This window comes from Helianthus annuus, chromosome 13 (assembly GCF_002127325.2).
Source record: "Helianthus annuus cultivar XRQ/B chromosome 13, HanXRQr2.0-SUNRISE, whole genome shotgun sequence".
Classification (NCBI taxonomy): domain Eukaryota; kingdom Viridiplantae; phylum Streptophyta; class Magnoliopsida; order Asterales; family Asteraceae; genus Helianthus; species Helianthus annuus.
This window is the reverse complement of record NC_035445.2, coordinates 88821114-88846955: the sequence shown is the minus strand read 5'-3', so window position 1 is coordinate 88846955 and position 25842 is coordinate 88821114. Positions and strand designations below refer to the sequence as shown.

Genomic DNA, 25842 nt, shown 5'->3' with positions numbered 1-25842 from the left:
AAACCAAAAAGATATTTCTGGAATGGTTAATTACCATTTTGCCCCTGAATAATGCCTATACTGGAGGCTAAACAGGGGCAAAATGGTCATTTAATAAAACTTTTTAATAATTAAAAAAAGAAAAGGTGTTAAAGTTGCCGCCTCAGTTGTACTCCTCGTACAGATCTGTACGCGTCGTATAGGCTTGGAAATTACCTTTGAGCCCCTGTTAAATGGCTATACTGGGGACTTTCAGGGGTAAAATAGTAATTAACAAAAACTATTTTCAAAATTCAAATTTAAAAGAAAAGGATTGTTACCGCTCAAATATACGCTTCGTACAGGTTTATACGAAGCGTCCATGTTCAAAAAATTCAAATTTTGAAATTCAGATATTCAAAATTTAAATTTTCAAAAACCCGCTCAAATATACGCTCCGTATAGCGCTATACGAGGCGTCTGGTTTAAGTAAAATTACTTTTTAGCCCCTGAAATAAGCCTAGATTGGGGGCATATCAGGGGCTAAATGGTCTTTTGGTCAACGATATACGACCCGTCTAGCTCTATACGAAACGTCCATGTTCAAAAAATTCAAATTTTGTATTTTTTTGTAGAAATTATAATAAAAATTACTTTTTAATGAATTCTAATTATAGAATAATGATAGAAATTATAATAATAATTATAGAATTTGTAGAAAATTATAGAAAAATACTATTAATTACAAAAAAATACTATTAATTACAAAAAAAAAATACTATTAATTACAATAAAATACTATTAATTACAAAAATCATTCTTCCGTGTAACTATCTATGTAATTAAGACTGGGGTTTGATCTTGGCCGAGGATTCATTATCGATGTATACCATTCTAGACGTGGCAAGTACATATCTTCCCATTGTTCTGTATGGGGTCTTCGGTGGGTCAACCATAGCCCGTGTGCTGGTGGCATAGGATAATCCCCTTCCAGCTTAACATGTATGAAGTGGTTCTCGTTAACATGTGTAAGCGTTATGAATAATGGTTGTTGATTAGCCGGAGGACTTAGTATTGGGAAGTAAGTGGAACTCGCACCCATGGTTGTCGTTAACAGGTGGACCCCGATACCGTACGTTTGTGCAATAAGAAGTCCTGCAAAGGGGAAGTCCATCCAGTGATTCTCCCCACAACCGGCCACTGAATCCCAAATTAGGCCCTGACGATGCGTGTAAAAATAACCTTCAGCCCATGCTTCAAATATTGGGAACCAGATCGATTCGTTCTGATCCATTTCTTGGACAAGGTCCCTTCTAATAAGCCCCCATGAACTCTGATCCATCCCTAAGCCCACAGCCACAGACCGAAACCCACAATGACCGTCCGGCATCACATCTCGTATGCACGAGACGTACGGATGGAACACTGGCGGAATGTCAGACTTAAACCGTTCGATGATTCCCACGTACTCGTCCCCAATGATTAAAGGAAAACCGTGATCATCTCGTGTCTCTTTCTTCTTAGAACTCTTTGAACGACTTAGGCTCGCTTTGAGTTTTTGGGACCTTATAACCGACTGTTGTGAGGCCTGAGACGGAACGTACGAGCTGTGGCGAGGTTTATCGTACTTACTTTGTCGTGAACCTTCAAAGCACGTGTTTGCATCACCGAAGGAGCTTCTCCTCAATTCTTCATCTATACGAGAGGCCTCGTCCAACCTTTCTTGTACCTGCTTTGTTGTTGGTCGGCTACGAGTATTTTGTTGGACAACCGGTGGTTTCTTGGTAGATTTCGTTGGAGTCAACACCGCTTTAATCTTTGAAAGCAGGCTTTTTTGCTGAGCTGGGGGGTGCGACTGTAATTGTTGTCTAACAACATCTAGCTCTTCGACCACGTCAAGGGAGTCGTCTATCAATTTACAACTTTGGAAGTTAAGTTTCCGCCAGAAGACGTCTATGTCTTCGAGTTGAATCGGACGCTCTGCACGGTTAAAAACAATATTGTTTAAGTAAAATGAAAAAAAGAAAATATATCACACAAGTGTTGTACGTTTAACAATTATTACCTTTACGCATGTATTTTTCTATCCTACAAGCACAGGGCAACCCACAGCTGTGCCACATTTGGCAACCACATGATGAATTAAAGCGCTCCAAGACATCTAGCTTCCTAATTGCCTCTCCATGCAACAAGTCAAGGGCTTTGTGGGATACTTTTCCAAGTAGGTGTTGAAACATCGGGTGTTTGTGGTGTTTCATTGTTTTTTCGATGCTTTCTCGAAAAGTCTTCCTTATTTCACCGAACTGTGTCTCAACTATATCCCGGACACAACCAACTACACGGTCCAGCAAACTCCTATCTTCGACGTATCTCTTTAAGTTGGCGTGTTGGCTCTTAACTCTGTTTGTAGTACGATTACCAAAGTTGCGCCTCTTATCAGTCCACACAAAGACAAACATCTCCTTATAGTCTTTTAGCCAGTTATCGTACACGTATTTGAAGACTCCTAAAAAGTAAAAATAATTTAATAAAATTTGCATAGGTGAGTCGTATGTTATTAGAAAAACTTACTAGAACGTTTGCACTCCACAAGTCGCTTTCGCATGTTGCGCAAGTGGTAGTCGTAGATGGGTATGGATGGAGACTCAATCAATGTCCCCCAGAATGACATAAATTTCTTCCAGTCGTCGTCTGTGAAGGCACCCTTGCAGTGATTCATAACATTCTGTTGTATGTGCCACCTGCAAGGAAGCCTGGAGGCGTCTGGAAATACTTTAGCACACGCGCCCATAAGGGCTAGGTCTCTATCCGTTAAAATCACACGTGGCTCCATACATTCATCCAACATTGACTTAACCCTCTCAAGCACCCACACAAAGTTATCACCCCGTTCTTTACTAACAACGGCATGCACGATAATAAACGATTTGTTGGTAGGCGTCATACCAACAATCTGGATAAAGGGCATATTGTATATGTTTGTCTTGTACGTTGCATCGATCATCATGATGTGGGGGAATGCACGCCACATGACTCTCGAGTCCCGATGAAGAAAGAAGATCGCTGTTACGATCTCTGTTCCGGGTTCTTCCCGTGTCTCGTAAATAAAGTCGTTGTTTATCAGCACATTTTCTAGTGACTGCATGGGAGTCAATCCTTGTCTTTGTTCGGCTCTAATCTTCAACGTTTTGAACGTCTTTCTGAACATGAAACCTGTCGGGGTCCTGCTTCCTTATCGTTTGAAATATTTTGCGCGGCTCCATGTTTTGAGCTGTCAACTGCTCGATCAGTTTCATTTCGCTTGGAGTAAACCTTCGCACAAACGCGTGGGCCGACAGGTCCTCACAAAGTTCGTGGTTATGTTCAATTGTTCCGTCTTTTATCTCCCAGGTTTCATACGGGTGGTTTCGGACAGCCAGCAGGTAAAACGGGCAACCGGTTTTTTTGCTTCCAGCTTTTCTAAGTGTTGCTGTACTCTGGTGCTCACCACCACGATCACATTCAAGCCATACCCTCCCAGTTCTTCCCCCGATTTTCTTTGATCGACGGGTGACAATAACGAAACCATCCGCATTTGCTATTTCTTGTATCCGTTTCTTTAGTTCATCTAAGGAGTTGAAAACCTGTAACATCGACAATATTAATAATAATAATAATAATAATAATATAATAATAATAATAATAATAATAATAATAATAAAATAATAATAAAAATATTAATAATAAAATAGTAATTTATACCGTCTTTTTTAAGTACAGACTGTCCAGAATGGGAGGTGCTTCACCACCATATCTACCATATCCACCATAACCACCATATCCTTCAACGTCCGAATTGTTTTGATGAACGTAAGGAGTGCCCGGGGAAATGAATTGCTGATGATCACCGTCTCCTCCGTATCCACCGTATCCCCCGTATCCACCGTATCCACCATATCCACTGTCTCCTCCGTATCCACCGTCTCCTCCGTATCCACGGTCTCCTCCGTATCCACCGTCTCCTCCGTATCCACCGTGTCCTCCGTATCCACTGTCTCCTCCGTATCCACCGTCTCCTCCGTATCCACCGTCTCCTCCGTATCCACCGTCTCCTCCGTATCCACTAGCATGGTATGAGTCATCTACAGGGGCTGTTTCATCAACAGGAGGATGCTTGTTCAAATCTAGAAACGGGCTGTTTTGTTTTTCTTGTATACTAGACACAACCTCCTCTTGCTCATTAGAATCGGGAACGCTAGACTCCTCCAAAATAGACAACCGTATCATCATTAGTAAATAATAAACTAAAACAACAAGTAATTAAAACATTTACGCTAATAACTGTTACCGGAACGCTTTCGTGCCCCCACTTTTCGCTAGAATACTGCCCGAAGATATAGTTGTCGTCCCAATATGATGACATTTCAACACTCCGGGATGATAAGAACGCAAATACAAATAAAAGAAGAAACAGAATGTGAGTGTTTGTTTATTGAATGCTCGGATGTGGACCAAGAACGCACTGTAGGTTGCATTTTATGTGAGCTAAAGACGCCTCGTATAGGTCTTTACTCCCCGTATGCCTTTAAGTCATGTCGGGCATAGTCTCATCATAGTCAAATCGGTCAGCCCAAGATGCCTCGTATAGACCTATACGAGGCGTCTAAGTACCCTCGTATTGACCCCTCGTACAGGGCTAGACTCCCCGTATATGTTGACTGATGTGACGTTGTACGAGGTGCAGAAGCTGGTCGGGAAAAGCAAACCTATACGCCTCGTATAGGGCTATACGAGGCGTCTAGAAGGGTGTGGATTTAGGGAATAAGGTGTGTGAATATGTACACCCTTGTTATAACAAGCCACACCAAAAATGATTAAAATTTTTCGGTATATACTAGAACAAAACTAGTCTCACTATAAATAACACTTAATTTAGTAAGCAAACTAACTCGTAATCAATAAACTTAAAACATTTAAAGTCGTGGTGAGAAAATTCTCATCCATGAGAAAACTCGAGAAAACTCTCATCTATGAGAAAACTAAAAAAACTCCATATTACATATATGCAAGATATATTGTATCTACGTAGTATACGATATAGTGCATATATGATATAGTATGGGGTTTTTAGGTTTTTTCACGAAAAAAGAGTTTTCTCGTGAAGTTGTCCTTTAAACTTGAAATTCAAACTCTATCTTTTTGTTCTTCCGATTTTGGATTCTTGGCTCCAATCTTTTCCACCCTTGAAACTCTATCGGAATTATGCCAACGATATAAGTCCAACATTATTTAGCCCAATCCCATAAGAAATTATGGTAAAAATAAATTAAAAATTATATTCAGGTTATTCTGTTGGAGCGAAAATCAAAAATGAACTCAGTAACGATCCTCAAACCAAAATCGGCGAACACCCCTAAATTGTTTATAACTTCTATAGAATCTGAACATGTACATGTTATTTTTCTTTTTTGACTGGTAGCTTTTGGGCGCTATCACGGCCCCAAAAACACTCGATGGATGGACAGATTGTATACAGAGACGGTTTTGGATATATTTCGTATCTGTTAAAGGACTCACCATTGAAGGACCTGGCCAATTTGATGGGCAGGGCTTGGCCTGGTGGGGAATAAAGGTTAAGTTTCTTATTCGAGTTTGGTTTCATTAATATCACATCAAGTAATTAGCATAAAAAGATCTGGACTCATTGTTTCTTCATGCAGGAGAAAACTGAAACTTGTGATCGTCCAACAGTAAGATATCTGCCTTTCCCATTTTAGTGTTGAATTATAATGAATGTTATTAGAGATAAACTTGAAAAGAATTGTCATTTAAAGCATTTGTTATGATTTTTTTATTCTCAATAGGAGAATGTATCTGATTAGGTTTCTTTTTATTTATCTGGAATTATAACCTTATAGATACTCATTATACATTTTAGGCTTTACATTTTATCGGGTGCCCGGGTCTTCGTCTGAAAGACACAACACATATTAACAGCCCATCTCTTCATATTAGTATTAAGGAATGCCAAGATGCTGATATCGGAAATCTTCAAATCATAGCACCCGAAAACAGCCCCAATACTGATGGGATTGACATCAGTGCTTCCTCACATGTTAATATCCATGACTCTAGTATTCAAACTGGTACAGAATTTATACGTCTTACTTAATAGCGACTAACATTCATCTATGATCGATGTACTGTTTAATTATTGCGAGACACATAAATAGGTGACGATTGTGTGGCTATCAATGGTGGCGTTGTTGATATTAATGTGACAAATGTGTTCTGTGGACCTGGTCATGGCATAAGGTACCAAAATCTTTTTAGCTTGATCATCATTTTAACACAAATTAGATTGAATACATATGTTAGCGGAGTTTATTATCTATTATAAAAGCTGGTGTTGTATATACCCGGCTCTATAACTTGATCCATTCTATTGATCCTTCACACATGACCCGTATGTTGGACCCATGACTCAATAACGTGCCGACCCGTGACCCGTAAACGAACCGATTAACCCAACAATTTCCTGCTATTCAATACGTATCATGATATTAGGAATCAAGACAGTACCGATTAACCCGAAAGTTTTTAAGCTTGTCTGAATTATTTCATGGTTTAGAGCATCTAACGATCCTTGGTACCAATGTATGTGTTTTGGCAGCATCGGAAGCCTTGGGGAAAATGGGGGTCATGACACCGTTGAACAAGTACTAGTACAAAACTGTAACATCACAGGAACGAAAAATGGATTACGAATCAAGACAGTACCGGTAATATTACATATAATTTGATACATCACTCTAATAAATTTTAAAACACCATTTTATATAATTTCTTTCTTTGTATCGTAGAATGGGACCGGGTATGCTAAGGGGATCCGATTTCAGGACATTAATCTTGTTAATGTCAAAAATCCAATCATAATTGATCAACATTACTGCCCCCATTCTGAAAATGTTGTTTGCCCACTACAGGTAAGTCTTGTATTCTATAACAACAATCTAGTTCTTAGTTCGTAATGGACATGTAATTATTTATTCTTAACTGTATTAGCCATCGGAATTAGAAGCAGTACAAGTGAGCGACGTGACATATACGAATATATACGGATCTTCAGCATCAAAGCTTGGGATTATTTTCAATTGCAGTGAGATACACAAATGCACTAATATCGTGACAAACAACATACATATTACTGGAGGTGAAGATCTTGCTTACTGCAAAAACACTCAAGGAGAATTTGTTGATACCACTCCAAATATCAGCTGTGATTAGATTCAGGCTGCCACATACATCGGAGTAGTTACAGATTTTTGATTTTATAAAGCTAGCTAGTTACTTTGAGAAATAAGTTGTTTAGAGATTAAAGCTTTAAAAGCTTCTAAAAACTGAGAAACTTTGGACAACAGAAATGAAAAATACATATATATCTCTTTAGATATTATCACAGAGGAATATAAAGGCCTTTTCCAATCTCTTCTCCAATTACTAGAAGTAAGTGTTTGTTCAAAATCTGGTAAAAGTAAATTCAGTTAAAAGGATACATAACTCTGCCTAATAATTATATATATAATATGTGAGGTTGGTGATCATTTCAGAACCACTAATATGTAATATGTTGAGAACCTCATAACGCATTTTATCTATTGTTTTGAATATGATACACAAGACAGGTATGTTGTTGGTATAATCTTGATGTTTCGGACTGTTTATGCGTCACGGTTTAGCACTACGGGTTTGACGTGTCATGGGTGAGAAGTTGTATATGATTTGACCGACTTTTTAGAGATTGAATGGTGTCGTTGGTGTGATGCAAAAGAAATGGAGAACGTGGGTTAATTTAATGCACGTTAGCCGTAATGTTAGAATTAGGTTGTTTGTTATTTACTATTTAAATTCATGTATGCATAGGTTTCTGTGTAACCGATTATTCATTCTAATAGAACAGTCCGTTCATATATCTTCTTCCAATTATACACATTTTATACGTAAGTATTTGTGTGTGAATTAGAGTGTGTAGTGAGTGGGGCCTGAACCAACATATGTAACCATATGTGTTTCTCTCTCCACTACTTTTGATTATTTTGCAGCGTAATTAACCAGTAATTAGACAATGAAATTGCCAATGAGATAAATCATGCAAGCTCTAAAGTTCCATACTTCAGCAGTTTTGGTATAATGTGTGATTGAATGAATACTTGTGTGGACTTTATCCGCTTTGGGTTGGAGTCGTTGAAATTCTTTATCCATGTTGTTTCACAATTTGTAAGAAACAGAAAACATAAAAATAAACTCCAAATAATCTATTTCTATACTTCCTAATAAATAAAAATCTTAGGGACACATACCCTTATTATTAACAGCAGAAGTCGGTGATACTTCTATCATCGGAAACATGATCATCGTATACGTGTTTGAATGTGCAACTGTGTTTGATAGGAATGTATACGTACAGAGAAATAGAGAAGTTTGCATATGGATATTATATTGAAAATATCTTGGTGAATTATAATGTTCATACATAGATTACATTTATACTCGGCCAGTTAGTTTGATAACCGCCTCTAACTATGCTAACATAATAACAATAATAATAGTAATATTAATAAATTCCTAATGCTATGTTTATATAATGCGTCCATAGATCTGCCATGAATTGTTTTGTGATGCCGAGTTAGTTTGACATCAACTTAGCATCAGTAATGACTCGTCTCGTCTTCGTTGATTTGTCGATGATAAAATGCCTTCTCTTTGAATTTATCATAATGCGTCCATAGATCTGCCATGAATTGTTTTGTGATGCCGAGTATAGTAATATTGTTGCTCATTTCCCATTTTGTTGCTGAAAGTCTTTGAACCGTCGGTAATGCCAATTCAGTGCAGCTAAATCGTTCTGTCGCTAATATGTCTTTTGTTGCTAATAATCGTTCTGTCGCTAATCGGTCTTCTGTCGCTAATAATCGTTATGTCGCTAATCTGTCTTCTGTGGCTATCTTTCTTCTTTTGTCACTAACTGCGGTTGCTAAATCTGGATATTCTTTCTTTCTTTTTTGATCCCGCCGTTTTGGCATCATTCTTTTCTTCATTTTAACATCCGATGTCAATTGTGATTTCCTTTTTGTCGCTAACATTCATTTTTCAGTCGCTATAACCATCTTTTCTTGGTTATTTTTTTCATCCTTTTGATGATCCTCTATTTCCATTCCATTCATATCTTCATCCTTCGTCCCTCTCTTGATATCTCGGTTCTCTTTCTCTTTCGACCATTCCTGTTCTCGTTCCTTCTCTCTATTCTCATGATCATCAAACATCTCCTTTTCTTTCATATCTGCATTACCGTGAGAATTAAACTCCCCCGTTTCTATTTTCGTTGTTTCTTCTTGTCTTTCTTCCGTCTCTCGTTCCAGTAACTCGATTTCGATTTCTAATTTCATTAGAATCTCTCGCTTCATTCTTGTAAATATTCGTGATCGCGGAGTTGTGCGATCGGGGTTGAATTCGTCTCCGTCTTCGTATCCTCTGTTTTTGTTCTTCATCCGGATGTGCCCGGAATCGTATAATATCGATCGATCTTCATCGATTTCCCACCATGGCTCTGATACCACTATATTAACAGCGGCAGTCGGTGATACTTCTATCATCGGAAGCATCATCATCGTATACGAGTCTGAATGTGCAACTGTGTTTGATAGGAATGTATAGGTGCAGAGAAATAGAGAAGTCTGCATATGGATATTAAATTGAAAATATCTTGGTGAATTATAATGTTCATACAGAGATTACATTTATACTCAGCTGGTTAGTTTGATAAACGCCTCTAACTATGCTAACATAATAATAATAATAGTAGTCGTAGTGGTAGTGGTAGTGGTAGTGGTAGTGGTAGTGGTAGTGGTAGTGGTAGTGGTAGTGGTAGTGGTAGTGGTAGTGGTAGTGGTAGTGGTAGTGGTAGTGGTAGTAGTAGTGGTGGTAGTAGTGGTGGTAGTAGTAGTAGTGGTGGTAGTGGTGGTGGTAGTGGTGGTAGTGGTGGTAGTGGTAGTAGTGGTAGTAGTGGTAGTAGTGGTAGTAGTAGTAGTAGTGGTGGTAGTAGTGGTGGTAGTAGTGGTGGTAGTAGTAGTAGTGGTGGTGGTGGTGGTGGTAGTGGTGGTAGTGGTGGTAGTGGTAGCAGTGGTGGTAGTAGCAGTCGTAGTGGTCGCAGTCGTAGTGGTAGCAGTCGTAGTGGTAGCAGTGGTAGTGTAGTGATAGTGGTAGTAGTGGTAGTGGTAGTGGTAGTGGTAGTGGTGGTAGTAGTGGTAGTGGTGGTAGTAGTAGTAGTGGTGGTAGTAGTGGTAGTGGTGGTAGTAGTGGTAGTGCTGGTAGTAGTGGTAGTGGTGGTAGTAGTGGTAGTAGTGGTAGTAGTGGTAGTAGTAGTAGTGGTAGTCGTAGTAGTGGTAGTGGTAGTAGTAGTGGTAGTAGTAGTAGTGGTGGTAGTGGTAGTAGTGGTAGTGGTGGTAGTGGTGGTGGTGGTAGTGGTGGTGGTGGTAGTGGTGGTGGTGGTAGTGGTGGTGGTGGTAATGGTGGTGGTGGTAGTGGTGGTGGTGGTGGTATTGGTGGTGGTAGTGGTAGTGGTAGTGGTAGTGGTAGTGGTAGTGGTAGTGGTAGTCGTAGTGGTAGTGGTAGTGGTAGTGGTAGTGGTAGTCGTAGTGGTAGTGGTAGTGGTAGTCGTAGTGGTAGTGGTAGTCGTAGTGGTAGTGGTAGTGGTAGTGGTAGTGGTAGTGGTAGTCTTAGTGGTAGTGGTAGTCGTAGTGGTAGTCGTAGTCGTAGTGGTAGTCGTAGTCGTAGTCGTAGTCGTAGTGGTAGTCATAGTCGTAGTGGTAGTGGTAGTGGTAGTGGTAGTGGTAGTGGTAGTGGTAGTGGTAGTGGTAGTGGTAGTGGTAGTCGTAGTGGTAGTCGTAGTGTTATTGAGTTTACATCCTTCAGCCAACAATCTTGACTTTCCAATGAACGATGGTTGATTTTTTTAACTTTTTGGCGTTTTACCGAGGAAAAGAACGCCACTAAATAAAAGTACCTTAAACCTCTAAATTTGGTCATGCTAAAATCAATAATGTTTTGCTGTATGAGATGGACAACATTGTTAATCCTCAGTTAAGTAAGATGTCTGACAATGTTGTCCACCCCATATAGCTAAACTTTATTGACAACAAACCTCAATAATGTTTTTGTATGTTTTGGCGTTATAAATTGGAGGGAAGTTGAGGATAAAGTCGATAAGATTTTACTCAATGAAATGGACAATATTATCACTTAAGGATTTTGTCCATTACATTGAGCGAAACCTTACCGACAACTAAAGTGAATTTCAAATAAACGTTTTGGTTTAGAGGATATTTGATGTTTGGGTTTTTTGGCATTTCTAAGATGAATGGTATATATTAAATATGGCGTTTGGGTTTTTGTGTGTTTTAATGGAAGGTCTGAGATGTTGTATATATAGGATATTTTTTTGCGGTTTTTTAGACGGGATTTTATTACCATTAAGTTTGGCGTTTTATATCTAATGGGTCTTTTAGATTTAGAATGGTGTGTGCTATTGTAGGGTTAAGGCGGTAATTTTAATGGCGTTTTATTTCATTAGATGACGTTTTGTGTAGAGATGTCAAAAGACTTTTTTACCCTTAATGAAGCGCGCCACAGTAATAAAAGTGATGTTATTTACAAAAACGCCACCGCGTCATCTAGTCCATAGATTGTTTAAAACTGACGATCCATAACTGTTCTCACACTTTTCACCATTTTCTCTAAATCCTGAACCTATATATATATATATATATATATATATATATATATAGAGAGAGAGAGAGAGAGAGAGAGTAAATTACAAGTTTTGTCCTTTATCTTTGGCGTTGTCCTTTAGGCAAAAAGTTGACAGGTGGTGTCCTTTATGTTTCAAAATCTTGCAAGTTTTGTCCTTTAGGCCAAACCAGGTTAGAATTCTTAACTAAAATACCTGATGTGCAAGGCACATGAGGGTAAATGGTCATTCCCCCTCACCCCTTTCAATTCCCTCTTAATTTCATATTGCTTCACCACCTGCTGTCGTCACTACCACCAACCCACACCATTTTCAATTTTTTATTTGGATTTCAATTTCAATCTCAAATTCAACTGTTATGTTGTAACTTCTAGAATCATGAACATCTATATCCATAAAAATATATACTGTTTAATTTCTTGTTTTAAATTGCTTCTCAATCTACTATCTAGCCTTTCTTTGACTTCTCTAGCAGCCCTTTCTAACTTGTGTTCATCTAATCAGATTGATCACCACATTTCTCTACTACAAAAAATCAAAATTATTCAGATATACACACCAATTTTGACACCCATGTTCAGAGACTTTATGATTCTTACTAGGAACAAAGTGTGTGTGATATAGGTATCATGGAGAAGCCTAATCCTTGCAGATTCCAAACAGAACCAACGATAGACGGCGGATCGGACCAACCACGACATATTCGATAGAGACGGAGCCGGATTTGAACACCGAGTGTGAAACGGAATAGACAAAATCATTTCAAATGAACATAGATCTGTTTCAACTTCGTCTCCGGTTCCGGAAATCCGTTGAAATCCCAAACACCGTCTCAGATCTGAGTCAATTACCCACTTAAAACCCACCATCACTACCACATCCATTCACTACAAAAAAAATGTCATTTAGTGACATACAAAAAGTGCCATAGAAAAACCAAAAAGTGCCACTAAATCCCTCTATAAGAATGAGTGGCACACAAGAAAAGTGACGCTAGAAGCGCTGACGCTAAAGCCTTTTAGTGGCACTTTTTCGATCTGCCGCACAAAGTTTTTAGGCTTTAGTGGCACTTTTTTTTTGCCACAATATAAAAAAAACTTTTGTGGCACACTTTTTATGCCTTTAAAATGAATCCTAGTTTGATGTCCATACTAGTTTTAGTGGCACTTTTTTTAGCCACAATATAAAAAAATAAAAAATAAAACTTTCGATGGCACATGATTTTGAGCACAAAAATCATATTATTTACAATCTATATATATATATATATATAAACATGATAAATAAGGGCTTATGTGTCATGTTATGAGGGCTTGGAAAATGAGGTGGCATCACCATAGGGCATCTTGAAATTGGTTTTGGCTCCAAAAAATTCCACCTTTTTAATTCGGGTATCGCGGCATCCGAATATCTTGATTCCGGCCCGCCCATCAAAAAATTGGATCCGTATATAATAGATCTTTTGCTCATAATATACACAAAAAATGTTCTAAAACCCTAAATGTTCATCTCTTTCACCGCCGCTTCATTCTTCTCCGTCATAATCCTTCCTGCTGTTCCAAAATCAAACCGATTCACTTCAGGTATATTGATTCTATACTTTACATTCGTTAATCAGCTCACTTTTTTCAAAAATTTGTCTGTTTCATCGCCCAAGAGGAAGATGGTGACGGTGGTGGTCACCTGAAGAGGGAAGACGACAAGACATGGGTTGATTTAGGGTTTCTCCATTGGTGGTCTTGTGATGGTTGTGGTTCTAGGCAATGGCGAAAGAACGGCGGCTAGGGTTTCACCAACACATAAATCTGACCGATTTTGGTTTCGGCAGGTACCGGTAAGTTGTTGCTCCGTTTTAATCATCAGCGCCTCCACCTTCTTTGTTTGTGAAGGATTCATGGTTAGTTTACAATGGATATAACTTATACGGAGTATGATTTAACTTCCGATTTATTGAATCCTTAATCTCTTCTTTGGCTGAAAAATCTGTGTAATCAAACTGGAATTACCATAGAGAAGTAGGAATACGAGTAAAATCTGTTTTTAAATTTTGACTTTCACTTTATAAATTTTGTTAATTTCAGATGCAGTCTTTTCAAGTGCAGTTTGTATGTCTCGCAACGTCAGTTATCCTGTTTGACTTGGATTTAGACGAACTTCAATAGTCATTATCCCCTCGGTAAGCCATACAGTTATTGATTTCAACCCTTTCATTTATTGTTGATTTCTTGTCAGAAATTCTTAGTTATGCTATGATTGCTACTACCTACATTTTTGAATTTTCTCCTGTCTATAGCTATAGGTTTAGGTCAATTGTTGAAAACTACTAATAGGCATGCATTAGCAATGAAATGTTACCTTTTATTACTTATGATTAGATAAATTACTTAAACTTTTGACTGTTTCTAAATGGTCTAAAGTTTTAATTTACCAATACACCTTGGATGTCAACTGGCCTCTAGGTTGGCCTCAAGGTGGTTTCCCTGGTCCACAGGTAATCAATTAAGTAGTTTTATTGTTAATATATTTGAAAGATTTGATCAAATTTATACTAAATAATGTGATTCAATTTAGGGGCCATACTACTGTGGTATTGGTACCGATAAGGCTTTCGGTCATGATATTGTTGACGCACATAATAAGGCTTGCCTTTACGCTGGCATCAACATTAGCGGTATCATTGGCGAAGTTATGTCTGGTCAGGTAATTTAATTCCCTTTTGACCCAAACCCGACTGAATGTGCAATCTTATAAAAAACAACTTTGTTGGTACACAGTGGGAGTTTCAAGTTGGACCTGCTGTGGGCATATCTGCAGGCGGATGAACTGTGGGTGGCACGTTACATTCTTGAGGTATTCGCATATACCAATTGTTTTCGTTTAATAGGTGATTAGCATAAGAAACAATATAAGTTAACGAATATAGCTGGCATAATGGACGGGTTCGACCGTGTGGGAATGGGTTGGGGTTAGGATGTGTCATTTTAAAAAGCGGTCAGTTTGGTTCGGGGTAAAATACGGTTAATAACGGTAACGAACCGATACCGAAAAGGTGAAAAGTCGGTACCGAATTGGTACCGAAAATGTAGCCGGTTCAGTAATTTGGTACCGGTACCCGGTACCATTTGCTCATCGTTATTGAGTCGTGAAAGTATTTCGGCTTTCATGTGAACTAGATAAACTGCTAATATAGACTGTAGCCTATTTTGAACTTATATTTTGGCCTGTTTCCTTTAATCATACTTTTTAAAACAACTAGTAGAGTGCCCGCGCGATGCGGCGGGGTGACACTTTGGATTGCGACACTCGTTTCTGGTAGTTTTCTTATTCGTATAATATTTATGATAACACTATTGTGGTGGATATATGTCATTAGCGTTACACATATGTAAAGTTTTGTTTTTTTATAAAAATTAATAATCAAAAGGCAAAAAAATATTGTTTTTTTTATAAAAATTAATAATCAAAAGACAAAAAATAATTAAGTTGTTATAACTGTAAAGTATGTTTATTTAATTGGTTAAATTATAAAGTATAATTTTATTCTTTAAAGTTCACAACTTTTTTTAAATATCCACATAGTACTCATCCAATAAATTTTAAGTTTAAAATTTTCGTTTCTATAAATATAAAAAAATAGTATTTGACTCGTAAGTACGTTTTAGAGCTTTAACTTAAATTGTTAATTTTCGGTTTTTTACAGATATAAAAAAATTATATTTTTATAAAATTTCAAGAAATCTTTTTATAAAAAATAGGATGTTAAGAGTATATATCTTTATTAACTTTATATCATACTAAGTTCAGATTTTTAGTTTCTAACTAATCTTATCTATATAAGTCTACTTTTAACTTATCTAAAAATATGCAACACAATCTACTATGTATCTAGTAAAGTTAGTAATGAATTCTTTTGAAACTGACTAATATTATCTATAACAATATAGTTGAACTTATAATTCCTAAAAATTGCAATACAATTTAGTATTTATTTAGTAAAGATTGTAAATTTCTGGAGTATTTTATTTATATTACTTGTTACAAAAAATGTTTATAAAAGAATTATTTTTTTATAAAAACAAAATGTTTTGTTTATAAATAAAGTTAAAACTGTTTTACACATGTAAAGTTTCGTTTTTTATAAAAAAATGATAATCAAATGACAAAAAATAAAAGATAAGTTGTTATAGTTGTAAAGTAACTTTATTTTGTTGGTTAAATGATAAAGTTTATAATTTTATTCTTTAAAGTTCATAACTTTTTTTAAATATCCACATGGTACTCATCCAATAAACTTTAAGTTTAAAATTTTTGTTGTTATAAAAATAAAAATAGTAGTTGACTCGTAAATACGTTTTACATCTTTAACTTTAGTTGTTAAATTTCGTTTATATATATATATATATATATATATATATATATATATATATATATATATATATATATATATATTTATAAAAATTTAAAAACATTTTTTTGTAAAAAATAGGATGTTAAGGGTTTATATCTTTGTTAATTTTATATCATAGTAAGTTCATTTTTTGTTTAGCTTTAAATTTATTACTTTATTTTTTTTAATTTAGAAATACAAATTATCAGATTAATATCCAAGAATACCTGTGATATTTTATAATTTTAGCTTGACTATATCTAATTGTAATATCTGTTTATTGCAACTTTAGGATATTGATTTATATAAGTTTAGATGACTTGTAAGTTTAGGATAATAACTTTATTTTGAACTTTATTAATATGTTCAATAACTGCATTATATTAACACCAAAAATGAAGTTCAAATATAAAATAAACTTTATTCATACGTCTAGATCAAACATAACAACTAAAATGAAAAAAAAAACATAAAAACACTTGATAGATTTCATATTAGACTGCATGAAATCTGTTCCGCTTATGAATTGACACTCGAGGTATTTTTAATCGGGTTTTTTGGTTTGTGCTTGAATTGGCAGTATCTTCTAATTCCTTTTCTTTGTCATTGTCATCAGAATCGTCTAAATTAATAACCACACTCCATTTCCATTCAGAGAGTCTCTTGGAACTCTTCCTTTGAGTCTCAAACTTTCGATCCTTAAAAAGGACAAAAATTGAATACAAAAGTTAAAAAACGATTAAATAGACCTTAAAATTACATTCACTAAATTCACGTTGAAGATTAGACTTGTACGGACTAAACATTGCACCATAAGAAACAATATCAACACTTTTATCACCATCATCATGCAATAAAAACACATGTAATAACATAACGAATATGTTAATATGAAAGATATATTTAAAAATAATACTTAAAAACCAGCTAAATCAATACCTTAGAAGCTTTTTCCACAAATGGGTTGTTTAAATTGGCATGTTCATCATGCTACTGAATCTGAAAAATCAAATAAGTTAACATTCACATAAAAGTACATAAAAGAAAACAATTATTCACTGCGACAATATAACAGAACTGACCTTAGAATTTTCAATCTCGCATGCTTGGTTTTTCGCAACAATTGAATTCAGAACTGAATCCATTTTTTTAACTTTGTTTAGCAATAGATATAGAGGTGTCCTGCTATGTATTTATAGCAGTAACTATAGAAGTGCATTAGGGTTTAATTTTAAATTTGTCACTCCTTAATTTAGGAAGTTTGTTGTAGTTAGTTTTAAGTTTTTATAAGGTATATCTAAGTACATATATTAGGCAGTTTTAATAAAATAAAATGTGACACATAGTATCTTCATTTTATGTTACGGTACTTTTAATTCTTTTTGTTTTTGTTTGCATAGATGGACATATCTTTGTAGCTTAGGCGCATTAGATTACAAGTATTAATTACTTGTACATTAAAGCGTTATCGACTTGTACCTTTTAATCCATGCGTTAATATTGAACAAGACAATTATCGAAACGTCGACAAAAATGTGTAGGTCGTTATGCTATCTTTGTATTTTTTTTTAAAAGTATAGTTTATAAGATATGTCAAGAATACGTAAAAAATTTATAAGTTTGTTGTGGATGGGTGAATTGTAACTAACTATCTATATTTTTGTTAAAACCTTAGGGATTTAAGTGTAATAAGTTTAGGGGCTAAAAAATAAATAGTGTTTAAAAGACTAAACTACCCTCAGTTTAGGGGTCTTTCTATAAATAAAGTGGAGGAAAAGTTCTTATTTTTTGGGTATCTTAAAATACCCCTCCCTCATGCATTATAATATAGTATAGATTAATAGGTGATTAGCATGAGAAACAATATAGGTTAATGAATATACCTGGCATAATGGAAGGGTTCGACCGTGTGGGAATGGGTTCGGGTTAGGATAGGTCATTTTAAAAAGCGGTAAGTTTGGTTAGGGGTAAAATACGGTTAATAACTGTAACGAACCGGTACCGGATTGGTACCGAAAATGTACCCGGTTCGGTAAATTTGGTACCGGTACCCTGTACCATTTGCTCATCGTTATTGAGTCGTGAAAGTGATTCGGGTTTCGGTTTCATCTGAACTAGATAAACTGTTAATATAGAGTGTAGCCTGTTTCCAGCTCATGTTTTGGCTTGGTTCCTTTAATCATATTTTTTACAACAATTAATAGGTGATTAGCATAAGAAACAATATAAGTTAATGAATATAGCTAGCATAATGGATGGCTTTGACCGTGTGGGAATGGGTTTGGGTTGGGATGGGTCATTTTAAAAAGCCGTCAGTTTCGTTCTGGGTAAAATACGGTTAATAACGGTAACGAACCGGTACCGAAATCGTCAAAAGTCGGTACCGAATTGGTACCGAATTGAATACCATTTTCTTAAAAATAATGGATCCTTAACACACTGGAGATATATAAAGGTATTTTTTTGTGGAATTTCTTTTTATCCTTGTGCTATTAGTATTGGCATTACATGATGTTCATCTTTTACGTGTAGACACTTGGAGAAGCAAGATGAACTTCTAATGATGCTTATAGATCAGTGTCACATGAATTACATTAACTTCAGGTAATGCTTTTGCTACATATATGGCTTTTTATTACTTTCTTCCTTAGGAGCATTCTATGGGTGTGTACTTATGACACGACGTGAAATCATGCACGGACATAATATGCATCTTCTGGTTTTATACACTTAATTATACCTCTTATGAATTTTTATTATTTATCTTAAATTCAAAAAGATGGAAAATTTTATGTTGATTGAAATAATTATATGCAACTTCCATCTATGATAAAACCTGCGTGCGTGTGTTGAATTATTCATCTTGGTTGCGATATATCAAATTAATCGACTTCTGACAATTTACTTTGTAATTTGCGTAGGAGGGTGTTGGCGATGGAATATATAGACGGAATCCCAATCCTGAACCTGAGAGATGAAATCATAAAAAGAGGAATAAATCCTGACGGTAAGCTTGCAGCAGCAGCAAAGCAGTAAGCTCCATTGACCTGAGAGTATGAAATTTCTAATTTTCTAAGTTCTACGCCTAAAAAACTTCAGTTCTTATTCCAGTTTCATAACTTTTAATTGTCTAAAGCACACATATGTCTTTTCTCTAAAATGTACCATCTTTAAATGCAGGAACATCCTAAAAAGTTTGACCCTTGCGGTCAAATGATACTCAAGAGTGGTTTTTTTCATGCAGTCCCCCACCCGGGAAATATTCTCATCTGTAAACACTCAGAGGTACTTAAAAAACAAAACATACTTAATACATGTTTACGTGTTTTATATTAAATTTTTCACTAGGCTGAATATTTGCTTAGGTGGCGTTGCTTGACTATGGTCAAGTCAAAGAACTTCCTAACCCCTTGAGGCTCGGTTATGCTAATTTGGTTCTTGCTATCGCCGATAATGATCAAATTAGGGCATCCGAGGGCCTTAGGTAAGCATGCATAGAAACTATCATATCTGTATTAGCCATTTATAAATAAAACAATTTTTTTTTGTTATTGTACATTGATAGTAATGCAGGGAGTTGGGGATTGATACCTTGAGTCTGTGTGAGGATGAACGAACAGAATTGTTTAAGTTAGCACATGTTATGTTTGTTTAAGTTAGCACAAGTTATGTTTGACACAAAGCTGCCACCTGGCGTCACGGTATTGCAGCCTTGCAGAGGATTCTTCGATAAAGAAAATTGCTGTTCAGGTCCGTGTTTGTTTGTTAAATTATTTTTGGCCAGTAGCTTTTTTGGTTGGTTTTTTTATTTATATTTAATTCTCTACACACTTTTAACATAATGCCCACATCCCCACTACACCCATTTTAGAAAAACGCCCAATAATGCCCCTTGCTGACTGTATTGCCACATGGCGGAAAACGCCCAAGGGTGGGGGCATTATTCACCCTTACCACTACGCATGGTCTTACAAGGTATTATAACATTGCTTTTATCCACAAAGTGCCTCCATCTTGAGGGGCATTTTGGATATTTGACCAACAGTCAAATAACTAATTAGTGAGGAATTAGAGATTATTTTCACTAAACATAAGCATCCATTTTTGTGTAAATGCAGGATGTTTTTGGGAAGTATAAGTAACTACTTCTCCAACCATGTGTCATGCCCTGTCATGATAGTTAAAGGCACTGCTTAAAACAACCTTGGCCTCCTTCTAGAAGCTTGAGGTAAGCTTTATCACCTTTCTTAAAATGCTTTTCTAGCAATATTTTCAGAGGCAACGTTTGTTTTATAAGTATTTTAGCACCGTCCGAGTCATTAGCTTCTTGGACATTCAAATGTGCAAAGTGAGCATTTGACGTAGGTGATTTATTTTTGTTACCAATGGGTCAAATAAAAAGAGCTAAAAAGGAACCGGTCAAATGTGTTGAAGTGCCAAATGGGTCAAACGGGTTGTAAGAGGCTTAAAACGTAACGTATTTTCAGTGCATACAACCTCCCAAATCACTTTACATAATTATTTAGAGTATAGCTTACCTTGATGCATTATGAACAAAAATCGAAAAAAGTTGTACCAAAAAGTGAACCTGGGTCGCATTTTATGCTTACATTATGTGATCTGCTTTTGCTCAGCTTCAGTAGAAGATTCTGGACGACATACGAGACATTGAATAATGTGTGTTACATATTGTTTGTACTCTACAGGCAACACTCTTTAGTCCTAATAAGGGTGAGTGTATCTGCCGTTTATGATGCTTAATCTGTCGTACATTGTGATATGTTTTTATTTTTTCTGTTGTACATTGTCATTTGGGGTATGCTTCATTTGTTGTACATTGTTGTTGGGGATATGCTTCATTTGTTGTACATTGTTGTTTGGGATATGCTTAGATGGTTGTACATTTGTTGTTTGTACTCTACAGGCAACACTCTTTTGTTTATGTTATTTTACTGTAGTTTGGTTCTCATTTGTCATGTGACTTGTGATTTTAAGTTAACTAATTTACATCAAAATCATTTTAAGGTTTAATGTTTGAGTTATGTTTCCGTCCCATACTGTCGACTCCGCTGCAACGCGCGGTTCCCCACTATTATTATATACGATTAACATTGAATCATATTATATATATCCCTACAAATTTGATAAAACGGACCATTGAAATAAAATTAATAAAATATTAATATCCTTAAAAATAGAGCGACCCGTGGGTACCACGGGTTATAACCTAGTATAAAATATAAATTATAAAACAAAAGTTCGTTAGAACTATAAATATAGAAATTATAATATTATAACTTCGATCTAAAACATATTCCAAATGTTAGAAAATAACATATTCCAAATGTTAGCAAATAACATATTACAAATGTTTACATAAGGAGTCTAAACGTTCTTTTGGTTGAGAATTTCGCTTTCATAAAAGTTAGCTCCAAAGTTGTTTTCATGATATCCACCCTGCTATCATCAAACATATAAACAAACGTTAGTATTCATTCAAAACAAATCTAAAAGTTCTTTAACTTATGTAACTCATTGTTCTTGATTCAAAATAAATGTATACGAAAATGTCCCAGAAACCTAACAATTAAAAAAAACAACATATAATATGCAACCATTATAATTCGCCCGGACACCTAATAATTAGACAAAAAACCAAGATATTACCTTTAACTTCAATGCCAACAGAATTTGCAAAACCAAATTGTCCAAACGTCTTTCTTCTACTATAAAATAGAAAGTTTTAGCTGATCACTTTCATACCAAGAGTACAACAAAAAATAAGAACATCATTTCATATTGCCCTAAAATGGGGACTTAGGGTTATGTCGATCCAAATGTAATATTTAGCAATTCACTTAGGGCCAAAAAAAATTTGAGTTGGTCCTTTATAGTTATAAACTAATTTGCTTGATAATATGGACCTACAAAATCATTTCAGAACTAAGTTATTAATTACTGAGATGAAGCTATGAAGCTACTGTAAAATGAGTTTAAGGGAGGTTTTGTATTTAAATGCATTGTGTCACTAATCAAATCTATTTTTCATGAAAGCATAGCATGTATGATGTATGAAAATAACACTAATCAATATAGATATTCATTTGCACCAATACCTTTTGTGCTCTATGAGTACATCGTATGTGGAATTAAGAGTACCCCCTTCATCCCAAGAAAACTAAAATAATTACCTTTCTAAAGTGTTCCATGTAACTTAAAATTCTTTTCTTAAAAGTTAGAATGTCAATGTTGCTTATTTTTAAGGTTGAGTAAACCGGTGCCACTGATTTGGGTCACAAGATTAGAGAAACCTTGATTGCAGTAACCATGTACCATGCCAAATTATAATTATTAAACCCAACAAAAAGATTGCATTTTTACTAATAGTGAAATGTTTAGAAGTTCTTTCAGTCGGTGAGAAAACAACTTAATGTAATTCGGTATTATAGATGATCTTTTTTCAGCATAAACTCAAGCAAATGAACACATCAAACTTCAAAATTAGAGCCTAACAACAGGAAGCTATTAGATAATTCAAACTAAAAACCTAGCTAATACAGTTAAATCTAGAAGGATGAAAAATGAGGGTAAAAGAAAAACCTGCCTGTGAGAAGAGATGACAACAGAAGCACCTTCAAGGTCGAGTCGTTCTGCAGTACTGAATGAACATAATTGAACATAGACAGACAGACATACGGCATACCATGGTAAACTAATATAGCTTGTTATGAATTATGATGAAGCATATATTTACACAATATACTCAATTACTTGGATACAGCTGTAAGAGTGTAGCCAAGAAACACAATACAGTCAGTAATTAAAGTAGTTGACGAGGATGCCCAAAGCAGCGACTCACAATCTGAGTATGCATTTGACCTGGTTAGATTTCTACTATGCTTACGACACAATGAATCCTTTTATGTTTAAGTAACACTATTCTTCCTTCATATTGTAGGACAATGTCCATGGTGGAAAAAGGGCCAACTGTAATAGAAATTAAGGAACACAAACAAGATTAATAAACTCTGATATGATATAGTTAATAGTATACATTTTGAAACACCGTTGAAGAAAGTGGAGTTAAAGCAGTACCTTAACAGTTGACGACGAAAGATGAATACATTTAGCATTTGTAAGACACCAAAACATCTCAATCAGATTAAACTTCTGTAAAACATCTTAAGTACAACCATCAAGATGTAATAATCGACGAACAAGAACAAAAGAAATTCGCTTTTTTTTTGGGACTTGTGGAAAACCGGTTATGTTTTTTAGTTAATTGCCCGTCCTGACCTAGCGTCCAGTTTCAGTTAACCCATCCTGACCCGCAAATTCGTTTTCTAAATCCTAAACATAACCGGTTGGACCCCATGGAAATAATGTCCAGGAATTCCACGGCCTCTAGGGCAACGGAACCAAAAGTATTAAAAGTAAATGGGATAAACACATAGAATACAAACATTTATAATAAAGTGTTTATTATAATGTGGCTTGTTAGTTGTCTTCAAGGTTTTTTTATATAAAAATAGTGCAAATCAAAGCATTTCAAATTTTCAACTGTACCAGAAGCAGCAACTCCACAGACTACACCCCAAACACTAATGGAGGCCGGGTAACCAGTTTTGTAAGTTGAAGACGGATCTTCCAAGTATCCTGTACAAAAACCCAAAGAACTTCTGTTAAGATCCCAAATAAGTACATTCACTTTCTTAGCCAAACCATGAAAACCGAGGTTAACCCATTAGTGAAAATTACATAGTCAAAGCCTTGTACAATGACTTAATCAGTCATCGCTGCAGTTTCCCATTTATTTACGCATGCTATTTCAAATCTAGGTACTGTTCCATTTCCATCACATACAATTTTCATTCATTGATATCATGTTTGATGTATTTATGATGCAAGGCCAAGTGTTATAAGTGAATAAGTGCAACCCTTTGATGCCAAAAATTTGATTGAATCCCGACTCACTGGCAGTCGGCGCCTTCTCTAGTGCCTTAGCATTAACTGCTATAAAAACAAAACTCATTAAAAAACACAAAAGACTATAAATTAACCCAAAGAAACTATACACTCCGTACAATTCATTCAAGCTCTGCACACACTTTGAATCACACTATGAGTTTGGATATTAAACCCAAACTAGATCCAAACCGACAGCAATTACTGCCATGTCTAACCATAACAAATCAAGTAAAGTGAAATTAGAACCCTAACTCTTGGAATAAAAAACATAAAAAGGTAAAAATCAACCCTAAAAACAACAAACTTCTTCCAATTCATTCAACCTCAGCACACACTCACTCTGAACTCGGATGTAAAATTCTTCTCCCAATCTTCAATGATTAAAAAAATAGTATTAGAAATAACTAACTAGCAGACAACAATATTTATTAACTATCATAATTGGGTGGATTTTAATTAAGACGTGCCACTGTAATATTAAAAGCAATCAGCGGTGGAAGTATACCAAGAACACGGGCCAAATCAAATGGAGAAGAGCGAACAGAGACCAATAAATAAGAATCGCAATTGGCTTCTTAATTACTTACAACGGGTAGAGGGTTCGTAGATCGCTGGTGCAGAACGACAATTTGTGACTAATGCAAGATGTCACCAATCTCTCAATATAATTTTATCACAAGCGTGTATCTGATGTAGAAAATAGGGCAAGGAAGAATTTTAAGAGGGAGGGAATAAATTCCATGGGAGGGAAATCTGAGGTGGGGAAATTTTATTAAAGTGTTTGAAAATTTTTAGTGGGAGGGAAAAAAGAAAACGTGCTTGAAAATTTAATGGCGAATGTAAAGTGTTTTTAAAGCCTAAAAATAGTGGCAAAAATTCTAAGTGCCACAAAATGTGTGCTATACCTATGGTTTACAAAAAGTGCCATTATAAATTAAAATTAGTGGCACAAAAACTATATGCCCTTAAAAGTGTGTGCCACTAAATGGCTTTTTTTTTGTAGTGATTGTATCAAGGTAGGAATGACGTAGTGGTGGTGGTGGTGGTGAGAGGGGAAGGTTGTTTTCCGGTGTTGGTAGTTAACGTTGATGGCAGGTGAGAGCTGGTGGTGGCGGAGATCGGCGGCAGGTGGGCGGTGTTGGTGGCGACCGGAAATTATGTTTACCTTGGAGAGAGAACTAGAGGGGGAACAGAGATAAGAGGGGTGTGTGTATTTAGGGAGAGATTGTTTTTTAAATTTAATATATATATATATATAGGGCAAAAGACTAAATTACCCTCATATGCATTGCATATGACTTAACATAACTGTAAAATTTAACTGGGTTAGGCCTAAAGGGCATAACGTGCAAGATTTTGAAACATAAAGTACAAAACTTGTCCACTTTTGCGCAAAAGGACACCGCCTGAAAAATGGGATATAGGTAAAGGACAAAACTTGTAATTTACTCATATATATATATATATATATATATATATATATATATATATATATATATATATATATTATATTAGATACGGATGCATAACTACTAGTATATTTGAATTCAAGTTGTAGTATGTAACTGATGCATATTTGTATATAAAGAAAAGAGTAAAATTCGCAATGATCGACGTTTTTGATCAAATTGTTTGCGTGATTGTGTATAAATATTGTACTAAATTTATCATGTGATAATTAATACTTGCTAAATATTTCCAATTCAGATGGACAAGGAAGTAAATAAGAAAAACCAGAATAATG

General features: G+C 35.5%; 2 protein-coding genes, 1 long non-coding RNA gene and 1 pseudogene across 3 annotated transcripts; 2 read left to right on the top strand and 2 right to left on the bottom strand.

Annotated features, from left to right (window-relative positions):
- Window positions 1-772: 772 nt before the first annotated feature.
- Window positions 773-3103, bottom strand: LOC110901229. Its single transcript, XM_035982268.1, has 3 exons — window positions 2530-3103; window positions 2024-2464; window positions 773-1866 (listed from the first exon to the last, which is right to left on the bottom strand). Exons 1-3 carry the CDS (start codon window positions 3101-3103, stop codon window positions 773-775), a joined length of 2109 nt encoding a protein of 702 aa, XP_035838161.1.
- Window positions 3104-5307: 2204 nt separating this feature from the next.
- Window positions 5308-7224, top strand: LOC110901228 (probable polygalacturonase At3g15720). Its single transcript, XM_035982267.1, has 9 exons — window positions 5308-5316; window positions 5417-5569; window positions 5658-5687; window positions 5802-5807; window positions 5876-6083; window positions 6171-6252; window positions 6611-6719; window positions 6801-6923; window positions 7003-7224. The coding sequence occupies exons 1-9, from the start codon at window positions 5308-5310 to the stop codon at window positions 7222-7224; spliced, it is 942 nt and encodes a 313-aa protein (XP_035838160.1).
- A 6035-nt stretch (window positions 7225-13259) lies between these two features.
- On the top strand, window positions 13260-21058 carry LOC110898539 (annotated as a pseudogene).
- A 375-nt stretch (window positions 21059-21433) lies between these two features.
- Window positions 21434-24810, bottom strand: LOC110898538. The gene is made up of 3 exons (XR_002569488.2): window positions 24686-24810; window positions 21798-23786; window positions 21434-21587 (listed from the first exon to the last, which is right to left on the bottom strand). It is a non-coding gene; the product is annotated as an uncharacterized LOC110898538 (long non-coding RNA).
- Between the last annotated feature and the right edge of the window lie 1032 nt (window positions 24811-25842).